The sequence below is a fragment of the Thunnus maccoyii genome, chromosome 14 (genome assembly GCF_910596095.1).
Source record: "Thunnus maccoyii chromosome 14, fThuMac1.1, whole genome shotgun sequence".
In the NCBI taxonomy this organism is placed as follows: domain Eukaryota; kingdom Metazoa; phylum Chordata; class Actinopteri; order Scombriformes; family Scombridae; genus Thunnus; species Thunnus maccoyii.
The window spans coordinates 3,662,495-3,684,101 of NC_056546.1; the positions used below are offsets into that span (position 1 = coordinate 3,662,495).

A 21,607-nucleotide genomic window follows, 5' to 3' on the forward strand; every position below is an offset into this window, starting at 1 on the left:
GGAAATGAAACAGAGAGGGTGGACGATCATCCAAAAATAAGAATTGTTCACATTCTCTCTGTGTCCTAACTCACTGTGTTTCTGGGAAAAGCTAATCTCTTTCCGTCACTCTCATCACGAGTTCACTTTGTTAATGAGGATTTTGTTGCTGGCTTTGAGTTACCTTGTTTAAAAAAAAAAAAAAAAAATCACATTTTTCTTTTCTTTTATTTCTCTCCAGCTCTCTTCTTTCAGTAGATTCCTCATAAACTGGTTCTGGGGGGTCAATTACAAGATTACAGCGAGAAAATCAGGTGCAGTTACATTAACATACGCTTTGCTTTAGTTCACACAAAACATTCTCGGTTTGGTTTGTTTGGGCGAGTTAAAAACAATCCAAAATGAACTCGGATGTAAGTCAAACTATTACAGCGAGGAGCATGAGTAGACCAGCCTCTTCTCAACAAACTGTGCTGTGAGAACATAATCCAAACCGACTACAGGAAATGACCCCCCGAACACAAGGTTTTATGGGTATAAGGAGACCAGAGAGGGTAAACTGGGACAAAGAATGCTGAAAGAGTTCGTCAAGTTTAACCTAAATTAAAGTGACTGGAATGTGGTTTTATTTGGCTCGATGACCAAATCTATCCTGAATAAGTCAGCAGTTTGTGAGTTTATGTGACTCTGGAGCTTTGGTTGACTTTTTAACTACATTTGATTTACTGTGAATTTCAACCTGTGATGCTGTTTGTTTTAGAGCTGCAACAATTAGTCGATTCATCTTTTAATCTAATTGTATTTTAGTCTTTTTTTTTTTTAAGCAAAAATGTCAAACATTTGCTGGTTGCAGCTTCTCAAATCTGAAGTTTTTCTGGTTTTCTTTGTGATCTGTGATAGTAAACTGCTGATCATACAAAACAAGACATTTTTATGACCCCACTTGGGCAATTTTTTATAGACAATTGATTAATCAAGAAAATATTTGGCAGATTAATCAATAATGAATACAGTTTGTTTTGTACATCTGCAAAACCCGACCAGGCTGCAGTAAAACAACACTGCCTGTCTGAGCTGTCTATGTCTTTGGATTTTAAACTGTTGGTCATGAAAAACAAGACATTTTTATGACCCCACTTGGGCCATTTTTTACTATTTCTATTCTTTTTTATAGACAAAATGACTAATTGATTAATCAAGAAAATATTTGGCAGTAAAACAATAAGTTTTGCCACACTATGATGTTTGTTTTTTGAACATGATGATGGTGAGATCAAAATTTGCTTCATGTTCAAAAACGTTTACATTATTTTCTAAAGTAACTGTGAAATGCTTGTTGAATTACTGAAAACAAGTTAACCAACATTCAAACATAAAATCCTGGATTTTATTCCCTCATGCCACCGACTTTATTTAAAAAATGGCAGATGCTAATCTTTTGGCCAAATTTTAACTGCGCAATTGTGCGTAATGTTAATATTATTTTCTAACTTGTAAATTGCCAAAAGCTCAATAAACGCATAAAAGTATTATGCAGCATAAAAAAAGAGGTCAGTTTCCACTCAATATTTCTGTATCTTAATTTTTCTACCTTCAATTTTAGATAAACATACAACATTAAATCAAGTTAAGATAAGGATATAACCCCCATACTCACTATATCTATGATTGATTACATTTTAAGTTCTCTCAGCTGATCCAAATATGAATGAATCATCTAGAAACAGCAGGGAGCGTTGATTGCACATTCCTCAGACCAGAATTCCCAGAATGTTTTTGTGAAAATGTGAAATGTGAAGATAAACTGTGAATTGTCAAGTCACAGCAGGATGAAGATGGACAATCTGTGAATGATGATGATGATGTTGTGTGGATTTATTGTGAGAGAGCGACTGAGAGAGAGAGAGAGAGAGAGAGAGAGAGAGAGAGAGAGAGAGAGAGAGATAGCTGTGCAGAGACTCTTGTCCTCCGGATTATGTAACGCTGACAGCTGCAGGCCTCGGACCGGGAGGGAAGGGAAGAGGAGGGCACAGAAAATGAAAAGAGAGGTGAAAAAAAAAAAAGAGGTAATGCAAAAGAGATGCTCGGGGGGGAAAGTAAATTAAGAAGACGGAGGGAAGAAGGAGTGGTTGTGAGGAAGGAGGGATAGATAAGATAAGGAAGAAAATGAGGAAAAGAGAAGAAACAAGAGGATGAAATGAGAGGAGAGTCGTAGTGAAAGAACATTTTTTTTCTTCAAGAGAAACAGAAATCATATCCAAGAATGGCTACACAGCTAAAATAGCTTCAAATTATTATAATAATGATGATGATGATTGCTGGCTCAAGACCTTCAATACACACTAACATCTACCATCCAAACGTTCGCTCTCTTCTCAGTCTTCTCTTTGTTTATCCACTTTCTCTTTTCCTTTCTAGTCTTTCACTCAAATGTGAAGATTTGCTTGCTTTAAAAGCCAGGAGTTCAAATCTGATCTACACAATAAAAATATTAGTCACCAAGCCAAGAATAGAAAGAAGGATTTGTGCCAGAACATCCCAAATATGCTCAAAATAATATAAGAATGAGGCTGATTATCATAAAGAAAGAATAACATTAATTACATTTCCCCCTTTTATTATTTCATGCAAATTAAATACTGACAAAAAATAAAAAAAAACAGTGTATCTTATATGTGCAGACTCTTCCAGCCCGTCTGCTCCCACACAGAGAAATCGAGATGGAATAACCGGCGTGTTTCCTTGTCACATCTGTACAGCGTGCAATAATAATTCTAAGAAAATTAAATAAACACAGTGTTTTCCCCTGTTGAGCTGCGGTGGAAGTATAGTAACACAAGGAGGGAGTTTGGCACTAAAAAGACTGTAACGTTGAAAGATATCGACTTGATTTAACTCTTTTGGACGGCTCGAAGCTTCATATTAGCTTCGGATAAACATTTAAATACATTTTTTTTGCACAGAGGGAGGATTGTGGATTTTGCCCCCCCCGTCATTTTTACTGTAAGTGCATGATGAAGGGATCTTCTAATGGTTGGTATGAAGTGACCATTAGAAGGGGTACCTGACTGTTTAAGAGGTTGAACCTTTTCTACCAAGTGTGAGGTCTTTCTTTCGTCTCTCCCTCCCCTACTCAACCTCTCGCGTCGCCAGAAATGAGCTAAAGCAACTTTCTGTCCCTACTCTAATGAGTCTAAGTCCCTGCTGAGCCATGAGGGCAACCCACCTACAATAAACTAATTTACGTAATTGGAAGAGAAGATTTGGGCGAGCTATTAAATTGCACCGAAAAAGGCGAGAAAGAAAAAAAAAATGGGTCGTTGTTTGTGTGCGATGCAATACACAAAAAAGCACGCTCACTTTTCCTCCGAAAGAAACCTTTGTTCTGCATGAGCAGCTTGATAAGATTACAGGGCTGCGTTCATGCGCTTGTGTAACTCGAATCAGTGTGTGTGCTTGTGTGTGAGAGAGAGAGAGAGAGAGAGACTGTGTGTGTGTGTGTGTGTGTGTGCGTGTGTGTGTGTGTTCATCATCACCTCCTCGTGCCAGTGCGAGAGAAATATTTGGGTTCAAACGAACCAGTTCTTTGGGTTCAAGATGGCTGATACACAACACACACACACACACACACACACGCACACACACACACACACACACACACACACACGCGCACACACACAGACGGCGGGTAACAGTTTGTGGCAGCGACATGACTGATGCGATGTCAGACAGAAGCTTAAGTGACAACTTTGAAATGCTGGAATGTGTTATTATTATATTATTAGTAGCGTGCACGCGTGTGTGTGTGTGTGTGTGTGTGCGTGTGCGTGTGTGTGAGTAGGCTTGTCTGTGATTGGGAACACTTGGCACAGTCTAACAATGTCGTGACAGCGTCTTATTAAAGTATTAATGTTTCATCTCTGGCTTACATTTCCCACTGACGACCCTGCCAAGTTAAACTGATTCAGTCAACACGCTGCAATCAGTCAAAAAGTCTCCTGTGTGTGTGTTTGTGTGTGTGTGTGTGTGTGTGTGTGTGTGTGTGTGTGTGTGTGTGTGTGTGTGTTATTCTTTAAGATTTGTGCTTTAACTGGCAGCAACCCACAAAGTGAAGATCTATTTAACTCTGTTGAGGTTCTTCTTTACAGACTCAATGAGTCATTTTCTTTCCGTAAAGCCGTTTTTCAAGTAAGAAAAATGATTATTTTTTTGGTTTTAGCCTCTCGTATATGAGGGTTTCTTTGCTTATAATCAATATAAATGACAATGACTGATGTAGTGATGAATATATAGAGAATTATCAGTGACTCTGCAGCTCTCCTCGGCTTTACGGAGCTTTATAGAGAGTTTCAGCTCGTTGTTTAGCTGTCTGGCTGCTATTTTACTGTTTGGTGCTCTCATAGCGTGGATTTCAGCGGCAGAAGGCAGCTGAAACCTCTAAAAACCCACTGAACACTACCTGCTCACACACCTGGCGGCATGGACGGGCATTGTGGGTCTGCCCACTGAGTCACCTCTGTGTGTGTGTGTGTGTGTGTGTGTGTGTGTGTGTGTGTGTGTGTGTGTGTGTGTGTGTGTGTGTGTGTACCTCTCATCGCAGTAGGTGAACTTCATGTCCATGCTGTGTCTGCTCAGGAAGGTCTTGCTGTCCAGCGGCGTGTCGATGTTGGACGGGTGTGGGATGGGTTCGCACATCAGGACAGCGCAGGTGAGCGGGGGCTCTTTGAAGCCGCACAGCACTCGCGGAGGGCAGCTGTTGTACATCTTCAGGTGTCCGGTGCAGTGCAGCACCTGGAGGGAGGAAGAGGAGGATAAACGTTACATACACACTGTGGGGTAATGTCGTTAGCTTTGTTAGCAGCTGACATTGACTTGACTATATGTTCTTGTGATTTTTGGAAAATTAACTCAAGTGAACATGCACATAATTTGCACTTTGCTACTTCTTGCAAAGCTATATTTATTATAAAATATCTTCTTTTTGTCCAATATATTTTATTTTATGTGTGCAGTGCACTTTCAGTGTAAAAGCTCAGTTTTCACAATAAGATTCAAGTCTGGAAAACCGAAAAATTTCAAACACAAACTTATTTTTTCAGACTTTGCTTTAATCTTGCTTTATAATCATGAATTACTGACAGATTTAACTCCTTTCAGCCTCTAAAAATCATTCAGATAAATCATTCTGAGGAGGATAAATTACTCTTTGGCTTAATGTTCCCAATACCTGTGATGAGGGTCCACAAATTGCTTCATTGTTTCATTTTTAGCCAAAAAAAAGTTGGGAATCATCGATCTATTGCAAAGCCACATGGAGGTAATGTGCGTACGGGAATGTACTGCAGGTAGAACCGTACACGCGAGGTGTGGAGATGCAGCAGATGTGTTGGCTCGTACCCGCAGACGCCGTCTCTTACCTTCCAGCTGGCTGACTTGAGGTTGACGGTGCGTCCTCTGTTAGTCACCGTGCATTTCATCCTCATGAAGAAGTCTCGTTCGGTGCTCAGCTCTTTGCCCTTCTTACCAAAGCCGCTACCTGGAAAAACACATACAGTCCCCCCCCGGGGGTGAGAATCAAATTCAGTGCTGTACAATAACCAGATGTTTTATCTTCTGTTGCCATGGATTTCTCAGCTGAATCTTACTCCTGGCAGCAGTTTTATATTTATCTTCAACTTTGGATTTTTCTCTTCTGTTAAAATAGTTTCCATTAATGAAAATGTGCTAAACATCATCACATAATAGACTAGTCTCATTTAAACTCAAACTATATTAACTATAATATGAATTATAAACCATCTCTATGAAACTTTCAACTTCTTTTGTCAAAAAACACTGTAACTGGGATCCCAGTTACATTAATAGCTTCCTGTAGCTACAAATGTATTAAAATTTTTATTCTATTTTCTTTTTTTAGTCGCAAAATGAACCACAGGAAAAAAAAAAAAAAAAGTAAGTCCTCCCCCTTATCTGCTTGTCCCGTATGTAACTGGGAAAACGGTCAAGGTTTACACACACACACACACACACACACACACACACACACACACACACACACACACACAGGGGACGTGAAATTGGGCCAAGCTGTTACATCACAAGGTCAGAGTTCAGCCTCTCCGGCGCTGCAGCCGCAGAGCGGAGTGGTGAAGTGTGTCTTTTTGTCAATCTCCGCGCTCACACAGTGTGTCTTTATCTTAACACTTAAACACAACTTTTTTTTCTCTCTTCTAATCCTCACAATAGAAAAAAAAACTTGTGTTTATTCATATGTGAGTGTGTGCTAAAGGGGGGAAGGGACTATACAGTATTGTTCCACTTGTGTGTTTTGTGGCCACTGCTGATAAGAGTTATCAACCACAGTTTAGTGAGCGCAATTGTGTGTTTGCATGAGAGATTTTTTTTTTCTCATATAAACCTCGGTCGGTTACATGCTTTTTTATTCTCCAGTGTTACACAGTCGCAACAGTGTTTATTCTGAGAGTTAAAACCCTCGATGCTAAAAACGTACTCTCCAGTTCTCTGAGTTGTCTCTTGTATGTGAATGTCCACTACAGAAACTGTAACATACCATGTTCACTATCTCCACCAGATAATACCCAGTTCCTCCTCGTCCTCGTCCTCTTGCTACAGCTCCTATCATCGCCTTTTTTCCTCGCCTCTGCACATGTACACACCAGCTCTCCCACACACATACACACACATACACACACACTCTCCTCTACTGTATCTCTCTTTAGGTTCCTCTCTATATGCTCTCTGACCCTCTGTTCTCATGTCTGTTCTGGACACTTATGCATGAGATAGATAACATTATATAACACCCCAACTCTACATGTATGAGGCTTTGCCTTGTTTTGCTCGGAAAAAGCGGCAGGAAGGACTCTGGGTGACCAAGTAGCAACTACCACCGCTTGAGGCTGAAGCCAACATGAGAGTAACTAAAAGGCTCCAATGCTGAGCAACCTTACTATCTTTATATAAAGTTTATGGTCCAGAGGTGGGATATGGTCAGAGATTCCAGCTGTGGCTCTGGAGGTAGAGCGGGTCGTCCACTAATCAGCGGGTCAGTGGTGTCGTAGTGTCATTGGGCAAGACGCTAAACCCAAAAAGTTACCCCCTCCGATGGTTGCTCCAGCACCCTGCCATCGGTGTGTATGAGTGTATATGTGCGAATGGGTGAGTGAGGAGCAGAAACATTGTAAAGAGCTTTGGATGAAGCACTATACAAGCAGCCGTTTACCATTTATCATATTTACTTTTCCAACGAGCAGGTTTTCAAGTGGCCGAGAATTTCCAGCAGCCCTCTCGAGTTGACTGGAGATGACTATTAAACATAATCTTAGAGATTTTTTTTTTTATTCATTCCTTCCTCTTCTTTTCTTTTTTTTTTGTACATTTGTTTTCCTACATTCTCTCACTTGTAAAACTTTGTTTTACTTTACTTTCTTTCTCACTCACTTGAAATTTTTCCCTGATAAAACCTTTGGCCCGATAATCTAAACATAACCATAAAAACTGTAATAATGCTGCTGATATTCTATTGCAAGACTGGATACGATGTCACTGAACATTTCACTCATATGTTCAATATCAACATTTAGTTTTTTTTTCTTTCCAGATACATTAATTAACTTTTTTTTCATTATAATGACAGAAAAACTGTTGCAATGAAGCGTATATGAACATATGTGATTCGTAGGAGATTTCTAGGAGGTTTATTGTCGACTTTGCACACAAGCTATCTAATGATCTAATGGGCAGACTTCCACGTGAGCAGCTGAGCACATTTATTCTTTTATGGTTATATTTTAATGACCTCATGACCATTGCTCTAGTTAAAGGACGGATTTACAGTAGGTTTGTTTATGGAAAATCATTGTAATGAGGTTATAAAAAAATAAAATAAAAAAAAAGAATAAAGATATACTGTATGTGAGTGTGTGGGTGAGAGCGGGTGCTCACCAGCTGTTTTCAGGCTGAGGTTTTCTCTGATCTCGTCGTGGTCACACGGATGAGTGAAGTCGAAGATGCTGTGACCTGTGAGCTCCACCTGGAAGATAAATATATACCGTCATAAAGTATGAAATATAGAAAAGAACAAACGTAACATTTGTCGACGTCCGTCCTGTTACTGCCTGCATCAACACTCCTCCACACTCGTCTGCATCAGGTTCAACATGTTGTGTTTCTCATTTCTGCCAGCAGCAGCACTGGTTTGTTTGGGATAAACAGAGGAGAAACCGAGGAAGGAGTGTGAGCGAGCGAAATAAAACTGCTTCATCACAAAACAAATAAAGACTCATGAAGGCTGCAGCTGAAGAAAAGCGACAGAAATAAAGAAATAAAAGAATAAAAAGACAGAAACCTCGCTCTACAATTTAAAGTTTTTTCTTTCTTCTATGATTCGCTTTTCAAGTCGGTGCCAGTAAGTAGAAACTGCTGAGTGTGTGTGTGTGTGAGTGTGAGTGTGAGTGTGAGTGTGTGTGTGTGTGTGTGTGTGTGTGTGTGTGTGTGTGTGTGTGTGTGTAGAGTTGAACCCTCAGTGTCTGGACTGAACACACACCGCTGGCATGAGAGGTATTTCACACAAATACAACAGGCTCGTCTGACTGACAGTTTACATCCACGTCTCTGTGTCTCTGTCCGTGACTGACTGACTGACTGTCTGTCTGGGTTAATGTCTTCCCATCTGCCATCTGCTTTATTCGGAGGGGGGGGGGGGGGGGCAGCAGTTTTTTCATTTTTATTCGGGTGGTTATTACACTATCTTATATGAATACTTCACTTTTGTCACTTTAATGACCACTTAGTTACTGTACATGTATGTTATAATGTAACTATGTACATCATACCATTACTGTATTTTCTGTTACTCTATCTTTATTATTGTATACCTATTATTATATTACATCATACCAGGCCACTTTGTTACCTTGCTAAAGAGTCTTGCACATACAACTCATTATTGCACATTACTTATGTACTGTGATGCTTATTAGCTTCTAACTTCAATTCGTTGCACAGTTTGTCATCTATTTACTTTTTGTATCTGTGCATTTTTATATTTTTATTCCTGCTCATTCTATCTTTTTTTTTAGTCTACTATATGTGATCTTGTGCTGCTGTAACACCTAATTCCTCCCCGGGGATCAATTAAGTGTTATTTTATTTGTATAATAAGTGATACCTTTAATAACTAAATCTGCATGTCACATGTTTCATTTAAGTCTGTATTGTTGCTGTTATTATTTGATTTGGAGCAACTACAACCACTATAGAAACAGATGATACCTGGTGTCACGCTTCAGTTATGTTCATTACACCTTGTTTTGTGTTAAATAATATTTATTTAATCCTTGTTGTTTTATTCCTGTTAAGTAGTTTCAGTTTTCAGATTTTGTCATTAAAGATTGAGTATTTTATCAGCAGACTCTGTAATATCATCATGATCATAACATATAGTATAAAGCCTTGTTGTCTGATGATCTTTCATCATGAAGATCAAACCAAAAATAAATGCTTTAATACTATATTTACAAATATATTTCCTCCAGGATATGGTTTTTAAAAAAAAATCAATTTAAAACTACATCAGATGAGTTACTTATTAATCATGTTTATCGCTTTTTATTGGAAAGTGTCTGTGCAGCGTTGTTGTCTGTTTCATTCTATTCCTGGTGCTCTTTAATGGTCGTGTACCTGCGTGAGCCCCATGAATTTGTTGATGTTCTCGGACAGGAAGATCATGTCACCGTCAGACGTTACCACGGTGATGAAGCCCTCCAGTGACTTCAGGTACAGACTGTCCATCTGTTCGTCCTCATCGCCGTCACTGCTGTTGCTGCTGTTGTTGCTGCTGCTGCTGCTGCTGCTGCTGCTGCTGCTGCTGCAGCCTGGACGGAGAGACAGAAAACAGAGGAGGGTTTTACTCAACAAATTGTTTCTCTCATTCTACAATATACTGATTATAAATGGATATCATTGTGTGCATGATAATATATGTGTGTGTGTGTGTGTGTGTGTTTCTGTATGTGTTGTTTTCCTTCTTGAAGCTTTGGCTCAGGGCCAAAACAAACTAGAGCAGCTTCTTCCTGCATCTGAGGCCACTCCCGGGCCCCGACCCTGACAAATTACACCCCAAACTATACAAGCATTCATAATAGCTGGCCACTTTGAGAGAATAACTTACATATTATGTTCAAATATGTACAGTGCAGTTTCCAAACATTTACACAGAGACTCCAGTGTGTCCACAATGTCTCGCTGAACGGCTAATTGATATAAAAAACACAGCTAGCGCCTAACTGGCCCCGGCTCAAGTGTGTGTGCATGTGTGTGTGTGTGTGTGTGTGTGTGTGTGTGTGTGTGTGTGTGGACAGTGGCTTCACGCTGAACAAAGCCCAGTAGTCGATGGGGGTGGAGGGTGGGAAGTTTGCAATTCCTCCAGTGCTTCCCTGAGATAAGAGAGGCCAGTTCTCAAAGCTCCCGGCGAGGCCTGGGACTCGAGTTTGGAGCAGGGCCCAGATAGCGTTAACCCCCGGGGGAACCCAGAGCTTTCTCATGGGCCCTAGGGAGCTGGGGAGACTCTCGGGGCCCAGTCCAAAGACCAGCAAGCACCTTTGGCCTAAATACTTAGCAGTGATTACCAGTCATTTGGACCGAGTTGCACTTTTCTTCTCGGTGTTGTTTTTCTTTTGGTTGCGTAACAGCCCTCGTTTCAAAATAATAGGGTGCAGGAACTAATGTTTGATAGAGACGGCTGATTGTGTCCTTTCAATTTTTTGATATTTGTTGAGTCGTACCGGACAGAACGAAGTGACTGGACAGTTCGGGACAGTGTGTCACTTAGGTCAGTGATTCATGGTGGGATTTTTATTCTTTTCTTTATTTTGTGTTTTTTCTCAGTTTGTCATGACATCTTTTCCTGTTTCTCTGTAACTGTTTCAAACAGAAAACATGAAGAGACAAAAGTCTTTTCGGTGCCGTCAGAGGAAACCCTGTTAACGTCATCTACTCTCTGATCTCGGGGGCTCAAATTTCATGTTTTCTATTTCATTTTGAATTTCATGATAAAAAAGACAAAAGATAAAATAAAGGAGGATTTCAGAGTCACTAAATAATCTGTGAGCTACTAAATCTAAAGCAGGGAATACGTGTAACATTAAAGGGTAAGTTCACAATTTTTCAAGTGTGTCTGGAAACAACAGTCAGGTGCCCATATCCTGTTCATACTGACTATTAGAAGATCCTTTCCGAAAGAGTTTACAATGTAAGTGATGGGGGACAAAACAAAAAAAAAGGTTATCTGACACTTATATGAGGGTTCAGATGTGTGTTGGTCATATCAAGTGGATATCTTCCACAGTTACAGTCTTTTTAGTAAAAAAACAAACTGTCTTGACAGCGATCAGCTACACTGGAAGTACAGTAACAAAAAGAGGGACTTTAAAAAACTTTTATTATGAAGGGATCTTCTATTATTTGATTACAGAAGGAAAAAAACATGCGTCATCGTCCATTTGTGCACCTGACTGATGTCATTTTTTTTTTCCAAGTGTGAACCTATCCTTTAAATAGGACATAATCTAAATGTATTGTTTCACTTTTGAGCAAGGCTTCCTTCAATATCAAGTCTTATGCTGAGCAGGGCTAAACATATCACATTCACTTATCTCTTTAGAGACACAAATGATTTTGATCTAACTCTGGACACTAAGACAACAAATAAGCGCATTTCAACGTGGGTCCGACATGCTACTTTATCCTCACTCTAGAATAATTTACTGAGTATGCTGATGTTTCAGAATGTTTTTGTTTATTTGTTTGTTTGTTTTTTTTTATCCAAGTTGAGTCAAATTGGAATGAATCAGTGAGAAATACAGTTCTTGAGTACCTCCCAATCAGTACATCAGTGTTCTTCTGACCCCGGCTGAGCTTCTTTTACATAACAGAGGTGTTGCACATGTGCTCCCGAGTGCATACAGTATGTTTGTGTATGTGTGTGTCTGTGTGTGTGTCTGTGTGTGTCTGTGTGTGCGCACATGCCAGCATGTTTGGCGCCAAGGCAGTCGGGTGTTATGGCTAGCAGGAGTGATGCCAGCACCAGCCGGACGATGGGCAGAGCTCCTTGCTTCCTCCCCAATCTCTCCTTCCATCACGGAGCAATCAGACCAGCCTGATAACGCTCAATCTGCTGCTGCATCTCACGGATCTCCCTGTCCTCTCCTCCCCTCTCATCCACTGCTTTCCTACCCTCATTACCTTTACTCCTCCTCCTCCTCCTCCTCATGTTTTCTTCTTTCCACCCCTCTCCCCTCTTTCTTAGACTCAGTGACCTCTTCCCTTCTCCTCCTTCTCAAATCTGTCTTCTCTACCTTCATCCCTCCTCCTTTTTTTTTTCTCCTTCTTTCCCCTCGTAACCTCCTTCGCCTGCGAGTTGTGAATTTCCCAGGAATCTAGACCCTTTTAGTTGTTGAATTTAAAGGTTCAGTTCACCCAAATGACACTCTTCACATTGAGGTTTTTACGCACCATTGCACAACGCTCGACACACTCGGATGGCTCCCTCTTGATTCACTGGTACTTATTTATTTTTAAATGCATTTGTTGGAACTGTCCTTATGGTTTCCAACACTTTTTTTTTTGGTTCCTCACACTTGAAATGACTCACTAACACGCTCTGTCGTCCCCTTTGTATCTAAGGAAGTTGGTAAAGATGCTTTTATGTTTCGGGTCTTCTTCTGATTGGAGTAATTTAACTGTAAATCATCATCATCAAGAAAAATTGCATCACTGTTACCACATAGATTGATCATTTTTCTTATGATTGTGTCGAGCCTACAGTTGCAACTCTTCTCTGCTTTGTTTTCATTGTTGTGTTGTCGTGTCATGTATTATTGTGTCCTGTTTTGCGAGTATTTGTTCAGGGTCCCCTTTGAAAACAAGATGATTCATCTCAAAAGGTTTTCTCCTGATGGAAGCATCTGAGACTTTGTTTCAGGAAAGTTGCTCTGGACTTTTTCATTCTTTTATTCTTCACCGCTTCCAGGGGCCACAACAAGATTTGATCCACCTCCGACGCGTTGGGGTGGAGGCACATGTTTCAGAGGCAGATATCTAGAAATCTAGGAACATGAAACTGAAACTAGATACTACTACTGCACGACTAGATACTACTGTGAGTAAGCAAGAAAATATGTTGCTTTTTTTATGGTAAGTTTTTTTTTGTAATTAGGGGGTATTGACTCTCTGGAGTCTGTCTATTCACTGGTGAATACACTGAGCATGTTTATTTAAAGTAACATATTTATTTGTACATCATGTGGAGACTAGCTGAGACAACCAGCTGAGAGCTGATGCGATAGTATCTCATTTATGTAAAAAAACATTTTTAAACTGAATTATTAATATTTTCAGTGATTTACAGGCATCTTCAATGAAAAGGTAAAAATCACTTTGCATTCTATTTCTTTTTTCTGCTTTATTGGTGTGTATAAGTAGTGAAATTATATATTTTTTTTACAATCTTATGGTTTTCTATAATAATATTTTGATGCTCATCATTGAAGATGTGTACATTTTTATTGGTGCCCGTGTAATTTTTCTTGTAATTTGGGTTCATGGTAGCTTTATACTTTGTTAAATTGAAAAAAATGATAAATTAGACTTATAGCTGAGTTTGTGCTGAAAAAAATGATACCATGTATGTGACGTAAGGACAGTTTAAAATGTGATAAATAAAGACAAAAATGCAAAAATGAAACATGAACATGAACTCTAGAGTTTTTTAGTGTATGCAACTGAATTGCTAGTTATACAACAATCTGGTTTGTTTTATAATGTGACTTTTTTTCATTATCACAAAAAGATTTATATATTGATATACGTAACGTAAATACAAAAGATACAACTGACTATCAGAAGATGAGGTGTCATTTTTACTTTTTCTGTTTTGTTTTATATTCTGACTTCTTATTGAGTGTTTAAAATCATTGTTTTAGCTCATCATATTGTTCTCGGTCATTATTTAAGTCTCAATGTAAAACTGTAAACTCTGAGCTGCACTTGCTGTAAGAAAGTTGTTACATAAGTAGATAAAGGATTGATTGATTCGTTGATTCATTGATTAAACTCCTTGAATCAAGAAAGAAGAAATAGGAAGCAGCTGTCACTGTTGTTTAAGGAAACATAGATTGTATGTTTATAACTGTTTCCCCCTGCAAACAAAGTAAAGCATTTTTTTAATGAACGATACATGAGTGGACTATTGTGTGATGCCATCAACAGTTACATAAGAAAAGACTAATGTCAGATTACAATGGCAGATGAAGGGTAAATATTTACAGATAAAATTAACCTCTCGTTAATCTCTATCAGTAAAAAATGTAATGCGGCTGACACGATGATGTCATAAAAGAGGCTAAAAATCACATAGAGGTCATTTAAGTGTTTTTATTTGATTGCAGGTTTGGCTTTCACTGAACTGTGATGAAGTTAAATATAAAATAAAATCCAGGTATTGTGGGTTAAATCGTGTCTCCTGCATAAAGTATAAACTGTTTCACAGCCCTGTTTAGGAAAAATAACTTTTTAAAAGCTATGTTGTGACTTAGTTGAACACCGATGTGGCTGCAGTTGTTTAATTTTGTTGTTCTCTGATCTCACATCGAGACACAGTGGAGGAATTCCAGAACAATAGGTCCGTTTCTTTGTCGAGCTTCCTCAGTTTCTAAATTTAATGAAGACAAGAGGAAGGAGGAGAGGTGCAAAGAAAGGTGGCCAACAAATACCTTCCTACCTCACTGGACAATTAGTCAGACACACACGCGAACACACGGACACATCTGTCATCATATCACGTCAAAGAACTCGCTGCTTAGAAACCACGATTTGCATATGTTCCTCTGTGTGAAAAGGTTAAATGCATTTGTATGTGCCGTGCGGAGGGCATTGCCTGTGGTGAGCAGCTTCCGTGTGCGCAGGAAGCTGATAGCCAGCCTCATGATGGAGGCCTTGTCCAGGTGAGAGCTGACACTGTAGGGTAAAGGCAGCTGATGAGCCAGCTCGTAGAAAACCTCCGTCTCTTTGCTGCGCCTGCAGCGAGCTGCATCCCGAGACTTCTCCTTACGACGCTCTGAGCTGCTCCTGCACAGAAAACACAGACAAGGAAGGGGATGGTTACGCCTCCAGTTTGTTATGACATTTAAAACAAGCTGGTTTGCTGATATATATATATATATGGGGATTATTGCGCTTTATGCTGTAAATGTTTCACATTTCCGATTTTGCTTACAGACAGACCTATTTTTGGTTCAATGGTACAGTGGTTGATGGTACAATTTATCATTTTCTGCACCAATTATTCCTGTGTGAATGCCCTCAGTGTCTGGAGTGTCTCTTAGTTCAACAGTGCACAAACTGCTGTTGGCAAGAGTGTGAAGAACCCAAATATCATAGATCCCCATGTGATTCGACATCCACCGAGTGTGACTGTCCACAGTTTCACAGTTAGTTTCACTGAAGTTCACACACACAATAAGCTTTTCAAAAAAAAAAAAAAAAAAAAAGTAAAAACACAGCAAAGTGTTGTTTTTCTCTACAAAGTTTTTCTGGAGCTGCCAAGTCAAACTGGTTAATTAAGCTACACTTTAGAGAAAAAAAATTGATGGCGACAATAGACTGTAGAAAAATGCCAAATCAAGAAACTAAAAAATATTCCTCATAACACATTGGCATTTTAACTTTTTTGAGAAGGGGGATGGCGTGCAACGTAGGTATTTTCTCGGTTTCAAATGTGGTTTGCATCTCTGCCCTGTTTAAACGGACTGCCCCCTCCCACGCAGAGATTTCCTGCGACTGGTAAGACACTTAGACAAAGGAGAATTTCTTGACTCAAGAACTTAGTCAAGCTGTATAATGAAAATAGCAATAAAAGCAACTGAAATAATGTTTGTCTGTCATTACTTTGTTAACCTAAGCGGCCCTGAGATAGTGATGTGTATTAACACTATCAGTAGGAATTCAAGGTTAACATAACAGGTAGTGAAACTGAACAAACAAAAGTGTGATAAGGCAATGACTAAGAAATGAGCAAGTACATAAGTGACATCTTGCTCTGATGTCAGTCTCTCTGAGGAGGGGGATCTCCCTGTCTGAGATGCGGGAGGAAGTCAGGTCAGTGGTGGGAAACGGTTTTTGGTTAGGTTGGTTTCAGTTGTACCTCACACCAACGTTTCCATGTGTTGTACAGAAAAACTCATGAGGAGTAACAGCCAGTAACAGAGGAGACAGACTGATAGTCATCTCTTACCTACATATCAATCATTCTGTCTAACTTTACCCTAATCTAAACCCAACTCGACCCTTAACCCTAAAACCAGCTCTTAACCTTCAAAACAGCCCTTTGAGGACGTGAAGATCGAACAAAATATTCTCAGTCTAAACATCTAAAGCTCAAACTGTGTTCATCAAAAAGATAAAAGAACAAGACCACAAACACCAACGCAACATTCAAAAGGTAAATAATTACCTAACTGACAAAGCAACTAGAGCTGCAGCAATATTTTGATAATCAATCAATTGAAATCAACCAAAAATACTAATATTTCACTGGTTCCAGCTTCTTAAATGTAAATATTTGCTGTTTTCTTTAGTCTTCTATGATAATAAACTGGATACCTTTGGGTTGTGGACTGTTGGTCGGGACGATATTACACATTTGAGGTTTTATAAACCAATATGGATTCCATTTTATAAACCAAACGAATACAAATGAAATGTTATTTGCTAAATGTTGTCTACACATGACCCTTGTATGGTGAACTTAGAATATATAATTCATAAGACTATGGATTAAACTCATAATCAAAGAAGATTTTAACAAGACAAAGAATCTGACCAAATGTAAGCGCAGACCGTTTTCTACATATAAAGTACTTTCTAATTTGGTCAGTACTCAAAAAGTACTGCGGTTCATCCACCTCTATGTTTTAGGAATAAAGCATTAACTTACTTTACACTATGATTATTATTCACTGAAACCTGATCCAGAACCCTGTGAAGGTTGGAGGCTATTCTAGCATCGATTGACTCTGGATATTCACTGGTTCCCAGAAAGACTAACTGGTCAACACAGTGGAGCAGATACTGCTGTTACTGCCATTATATGGTGAATTATAACATGTGGACGAGAGAAATGATCATAAATGTAGAAACAGTGAAACACAAAACGGACATCACTGGAAATAAGGAGCAAATATTACCTAAACGTGGCCTTTTTTGTCTCTACAACAATCCATCTGTGCCTTCCTAAATAATGATCATTTTAACATCACTATTAATATAATTACTATTTCCAAATCAGCCAAAATGCTTTAATGCTTTAGTGAATGTATCTTCTGTGACAGTTTTCTCTGATTCAAAACCACATTATCAACAAGAAATAATGGTCAGTGAACTGATCCATGGTACTGAGTCACCATGTGTTTGTTTGTTCAACTTGTTCATTTTGATTTGGATTGAGCAAGCTGCCTGTTGAGCAAAAAAAAAATAAAAAAGAAGTTGAACTTTGCAAACACAGGAGGATGCTACGTGTTTGGAGGCCAGCCACGAAACACGGAGGGTGGCAGACGCTCCAATGTGAGGGTAATGGCTTCTGATAGATGCCAATTTGTCTTTAAAAGGAAACCTTGAAGTGGACAATTGTTTAAATTGATGATTATTTTCATTTCCTCAGGTTAAGAGAGCAATAGACTTTTTATTCCAGCAAACTGCAAATCCCCAAAAACCTTTTCTTGGACATCACTCTATAGCTAAATGCTGTTTACATACATTTTTAAATTCATGTCATCGGTTTGTTTTTCCTGGCGTTACGCTCTGAAAATGAAATGAGTCATATTTTGATGTCAAAGCTCAAACAGACAGAAGTACGGTTCCTGATCCAAGAGAGCAGCACAACAAGCCATATTAGGAAATCATACACAGAGTTTGGCTTTATCTGGGTTCTGTCTTATGCTTTAGTCTAGTTTAGTCTTACTGTACATCTTCTCTGTTAAATACCTCTGTGGACTCGTTTGTATGAGACACTGTATGAGACATTGAATCATTACAAAAAAAACCCACAACAGCAGGAGCATCTGGGTTCATAAATAATAACAGCACCATTACCATAATGTCACACAGTCTCCCTGCTGCGTTTAATAAATCCACTTCGTCATTTCAGACCCGCATCATCACAAGCAGCGAACATAAGCTCCTGCATAAGCTGGAAAATGCCTCGAACCTTTCCATGAATAACCATTTCGTCAGTGATATATAGACATGCAGGGATGGTAAATATTGTAGATCTTGATAAAAAAAAAAAATGCAATCACTGTGCAGTTTTTTATTGTGTGCTGCAAACATGGAAACATGCTGATACAGTAAATGTATATTGATGATGGCTGAAAAAAGGGGTTGTTGATGTTTTAATTTAAGAAAACACCCCAATGTGGGAACGATAAGACTGAAACTCCTAAAAGATAAAGTTATAATAATATGAAAATATACATTATTATATATAATATTTTATATAGTTTGGCAGCTCTATCTCTTTATTTGCACTCAGCCTTTGATATGTACAAGACAAAAAAAAAACTGTTTGGCTCAGCTCTCTATTAAAACCGTGATTAACTATCTTTACTGTGATTACACATGAGATGTATCATTAATCATGAATAAATATTTAGTCATTAGAGAATTCTACATTTTTGGAGACATGAGGAAGTCTTTATGTGAAGCACTTTGAATTATTTCCTCTGTACAAATTGTGCCATTGACTGAAGTCCAAAAAACAGAATCAGACCTTCCACGTAAATATAAAGTTGGAAATGGAACAGACTTTTCTTAGTTCGTCCTTTTTTTTCCTGGTTTTTTCTGGTATTTGTATATTTTTCTTCATCCTCGTTCATCCTCGTTCTGTTAAACTGTATTATAGACAAATGCATTTTCATATTGCTACATGCATACAAATGCCGTTAAAATCTCCAGATCTAAATTTTGCAGGAGCTCTGAAGATAGAATATAGAAGCATGTTTTAACTCTACAGACGACTGTAAACAACATGTACGAAGCACAACAGCAATAAAATATCTTATCAGTCCCGAGACGGAACATTTTAACATCCTTGCTTTTGACACATTTTATTTCCAAGGACCACAGGAGCAACTGCAAGGCCGTTTTTCTGTCATCGAGACATAAAAACAAGCACGTGTTAACACAATGACAGAGAGTCAGTACAAGCCTCATAAAGACTCCCTACGAGTCCCATGAGGATGATTTAAAGCGTTTAGCTTTGTAAGTGTTACAAGTTAAAAAATCTCCCTGAACAAAGAGCTTTTCAACTTCTGATCTGTCTGCAGGCTCTAAGACGATGATAACTTCAAAAACCACAACAGATGATGTGTATGATGTGTAGCTCTCTGCCCTGCTGAACTTTAGATACCCTCCCTCTGTGGTGACATGACGCTGGTTATCACTGTGGATCACATCTGCACCAGACCTGCAACATGCAGGACTAGAAAAAAAAAATACAACAGTGCAAAAGGACAACTATTTTGGCAATAAAAAAAAACAAAAAAGTAAAGTGATAAAGTAACATGCAAACAGAAACTCATGCAGCCACAGTGCAGAAAAATCAATTCTGTGGCTGAAACTTAATATAAAAAAAAAGAATGAAATGCCAAAACAAATAAGTAAGGAAACACTGAGCAGCGCAAACTTCAAACAAGATGAAACAAATTACAAAGAAAAAGATGAAAAACAGCCAGGAACATCTTTGCCAAATGTGTTTAAAGAGGAATTTCTCTGTGTCCTTGCAGGGATTTTACCTTAAACCTAAAAACACTTTGTGTATCTCACCGCGCTATAAAAGACAACAGCCAGATGTTAATAGTGTTTACTCTACATTTATATGCAATTTACACATTTTGGAGGAAAAGTTAATAATACCTAGATCATTTACTTTTTGTTCCAGGGGTTTCCAGAGAAGTTTGACACTGGTGAAAGGGGAACTCCACTGATTTTCCAGGTGTTGGGCAGTACTCCAGAGGCAGCTGTGTGAAAACTGATAAAGTGCCTCATGTGATGTCACTTGAGTCAGTGTCGGTCGGGGCTGAAGACACGTTTGAAAAGTAAGAAGTGAGGTATGCTGCTCCTCGTCTCTGCAGCAGGCTAACAGCTCCGGGACATGTTAGCCACTACTAGCATAACACACCGGAATCTTCAACTTAGCTATTGGCGGTCGAGTTGCATTGTGGGTAATGTAGGCGCCAGGTTTTGACAAGGGAGAAGAATGTGCGGAATAAAGAAACTGCATTGATTTTAACACTTTTTTTTAAAAAAACTGTCCATCAAGAGTCCAACAATTTTATAAAACTGCAATATACAAATAAATTGACTTGTAATGTTAAATCAGCTGAGTGCTATTTTAGCCAAGCTGTTGAAACAAAACCATAAAAAAAAACAAAAAAAAACATGAATCATGCTTTGAGTGGATACGAATGCAAAACAAACGAAATATGTCACCAGTGGACGTACATACTTACCAACAACATAATGGTCCCATTATTATACATATTCAAAGTCCCAGCAATAACAGGGGCTACATTAGAGGTGCAACGATTAGTTGTTTAATCAATTAGCTAATCGACAGGAAATTAATCGCCAAACTATTTTGATAACTGATTAAGTGTTTTGAGTCATTTTTTAAGAAAAAAAAGCTAAAATTCTCTGTTTCCAGCTTCTTAAACATGAATATTTTCTGGTTTCTTTAGTCCTCTATGACAGTAAGATTAATATCTTTGGGTTGTGGTCTGTTGGTCGGGACAAAACAAGACAGTTATAGTTTGCATCTTGGTATTTAGGACACAGTGATCAACATTTCTCACATTTTATGGACCAACCCACTAATTGAGAAAATAATCCACAGATTAATCGATAATAAAAATAATCGTTGGCGACATCACGGTGAAATTAAGGTCTTAAGTGGTGAGAGTGAGGTTTTATCAAACTTTAACACTCTTTAAGGTGTGTGTGTGTGTGTGTGTGTGTGTGTGTGTGTGTGTGTGTGTGTGTGTGTGTGTGTGTGCCGGGTGTGTGTGTACACTCTGAGCGGCAGCTTGCTGAGTCCAAGTCTAAATTGAATTTGAGCAAGTGTGCCAGCACTTTATTCACTCAATCCAACAATGCACTTCATCACTGCCAACATTAACAAAAATCACACAAACACACACAGTTTGTTTCTGGGATTTTGAAGCCCAGACGGAGGCAGGGAGGCCATGTTCTAAAATAGGCCGACATGTTCTCTCCTTCTCTTTGATGCCCTCTACCCCGCCCGCCCTGCCCCACCTTACAGCTCAGACACGGAAACCAGGACACCTGAAAAAATCTTCCCGAGCCTTTACAGTCTCTATACAAACTGTTATGAGAGAATTAAAATGCAGTTTTTGACATTTTGAATGATTATTAGTGATATTAACAGGCGCTCACATGAACCTCTCTAGAGGTTTAATATTTGGAAGAGATTTTCATTCTTAACTCGTGTTGTTATTGGTATCATTTTAACCAAAAAAGTCATTATTAAATAAAA

General features: G+C 38.8%; 1 protein-coding gene across 1 annotated transcript in view; it reads right to left on the reverse strand.

Moving 5' to 3' along the window:
* The window catches only part of epas1b (endothelial PAS domain protein 1b), a 61,168-nt gene that overhangs the window by 15,553 nt on the left and 24,008 nt on the right, over positions 1–21,607 (reverse strand). Inside the window, exons 2-6 of the mRNA XM_042432854.1 lie at positions 14,936–15,126; positions 9,682–9,875; positions 7,945–8,032; positions 5,397–5,515; positions 4,568–4,770 (exon numbers count right to left, since the gene is read on the reverse strand). Coding sequence (XP_042288788.1) covers positions 4,568–4,770; positions 5,397–5,515; positions 7,945–8,032; positions 9,682–9,875; positions 14,936–15,126 — 795 coding nt within the window. The remainder of the gene's footprint in view (positions 1–4,567; positions 4,771–5,396; positions 5,516–7,944; positions 8,033–9,681; positions 9,876–14,935; positions 15,127–21,607) is intronic.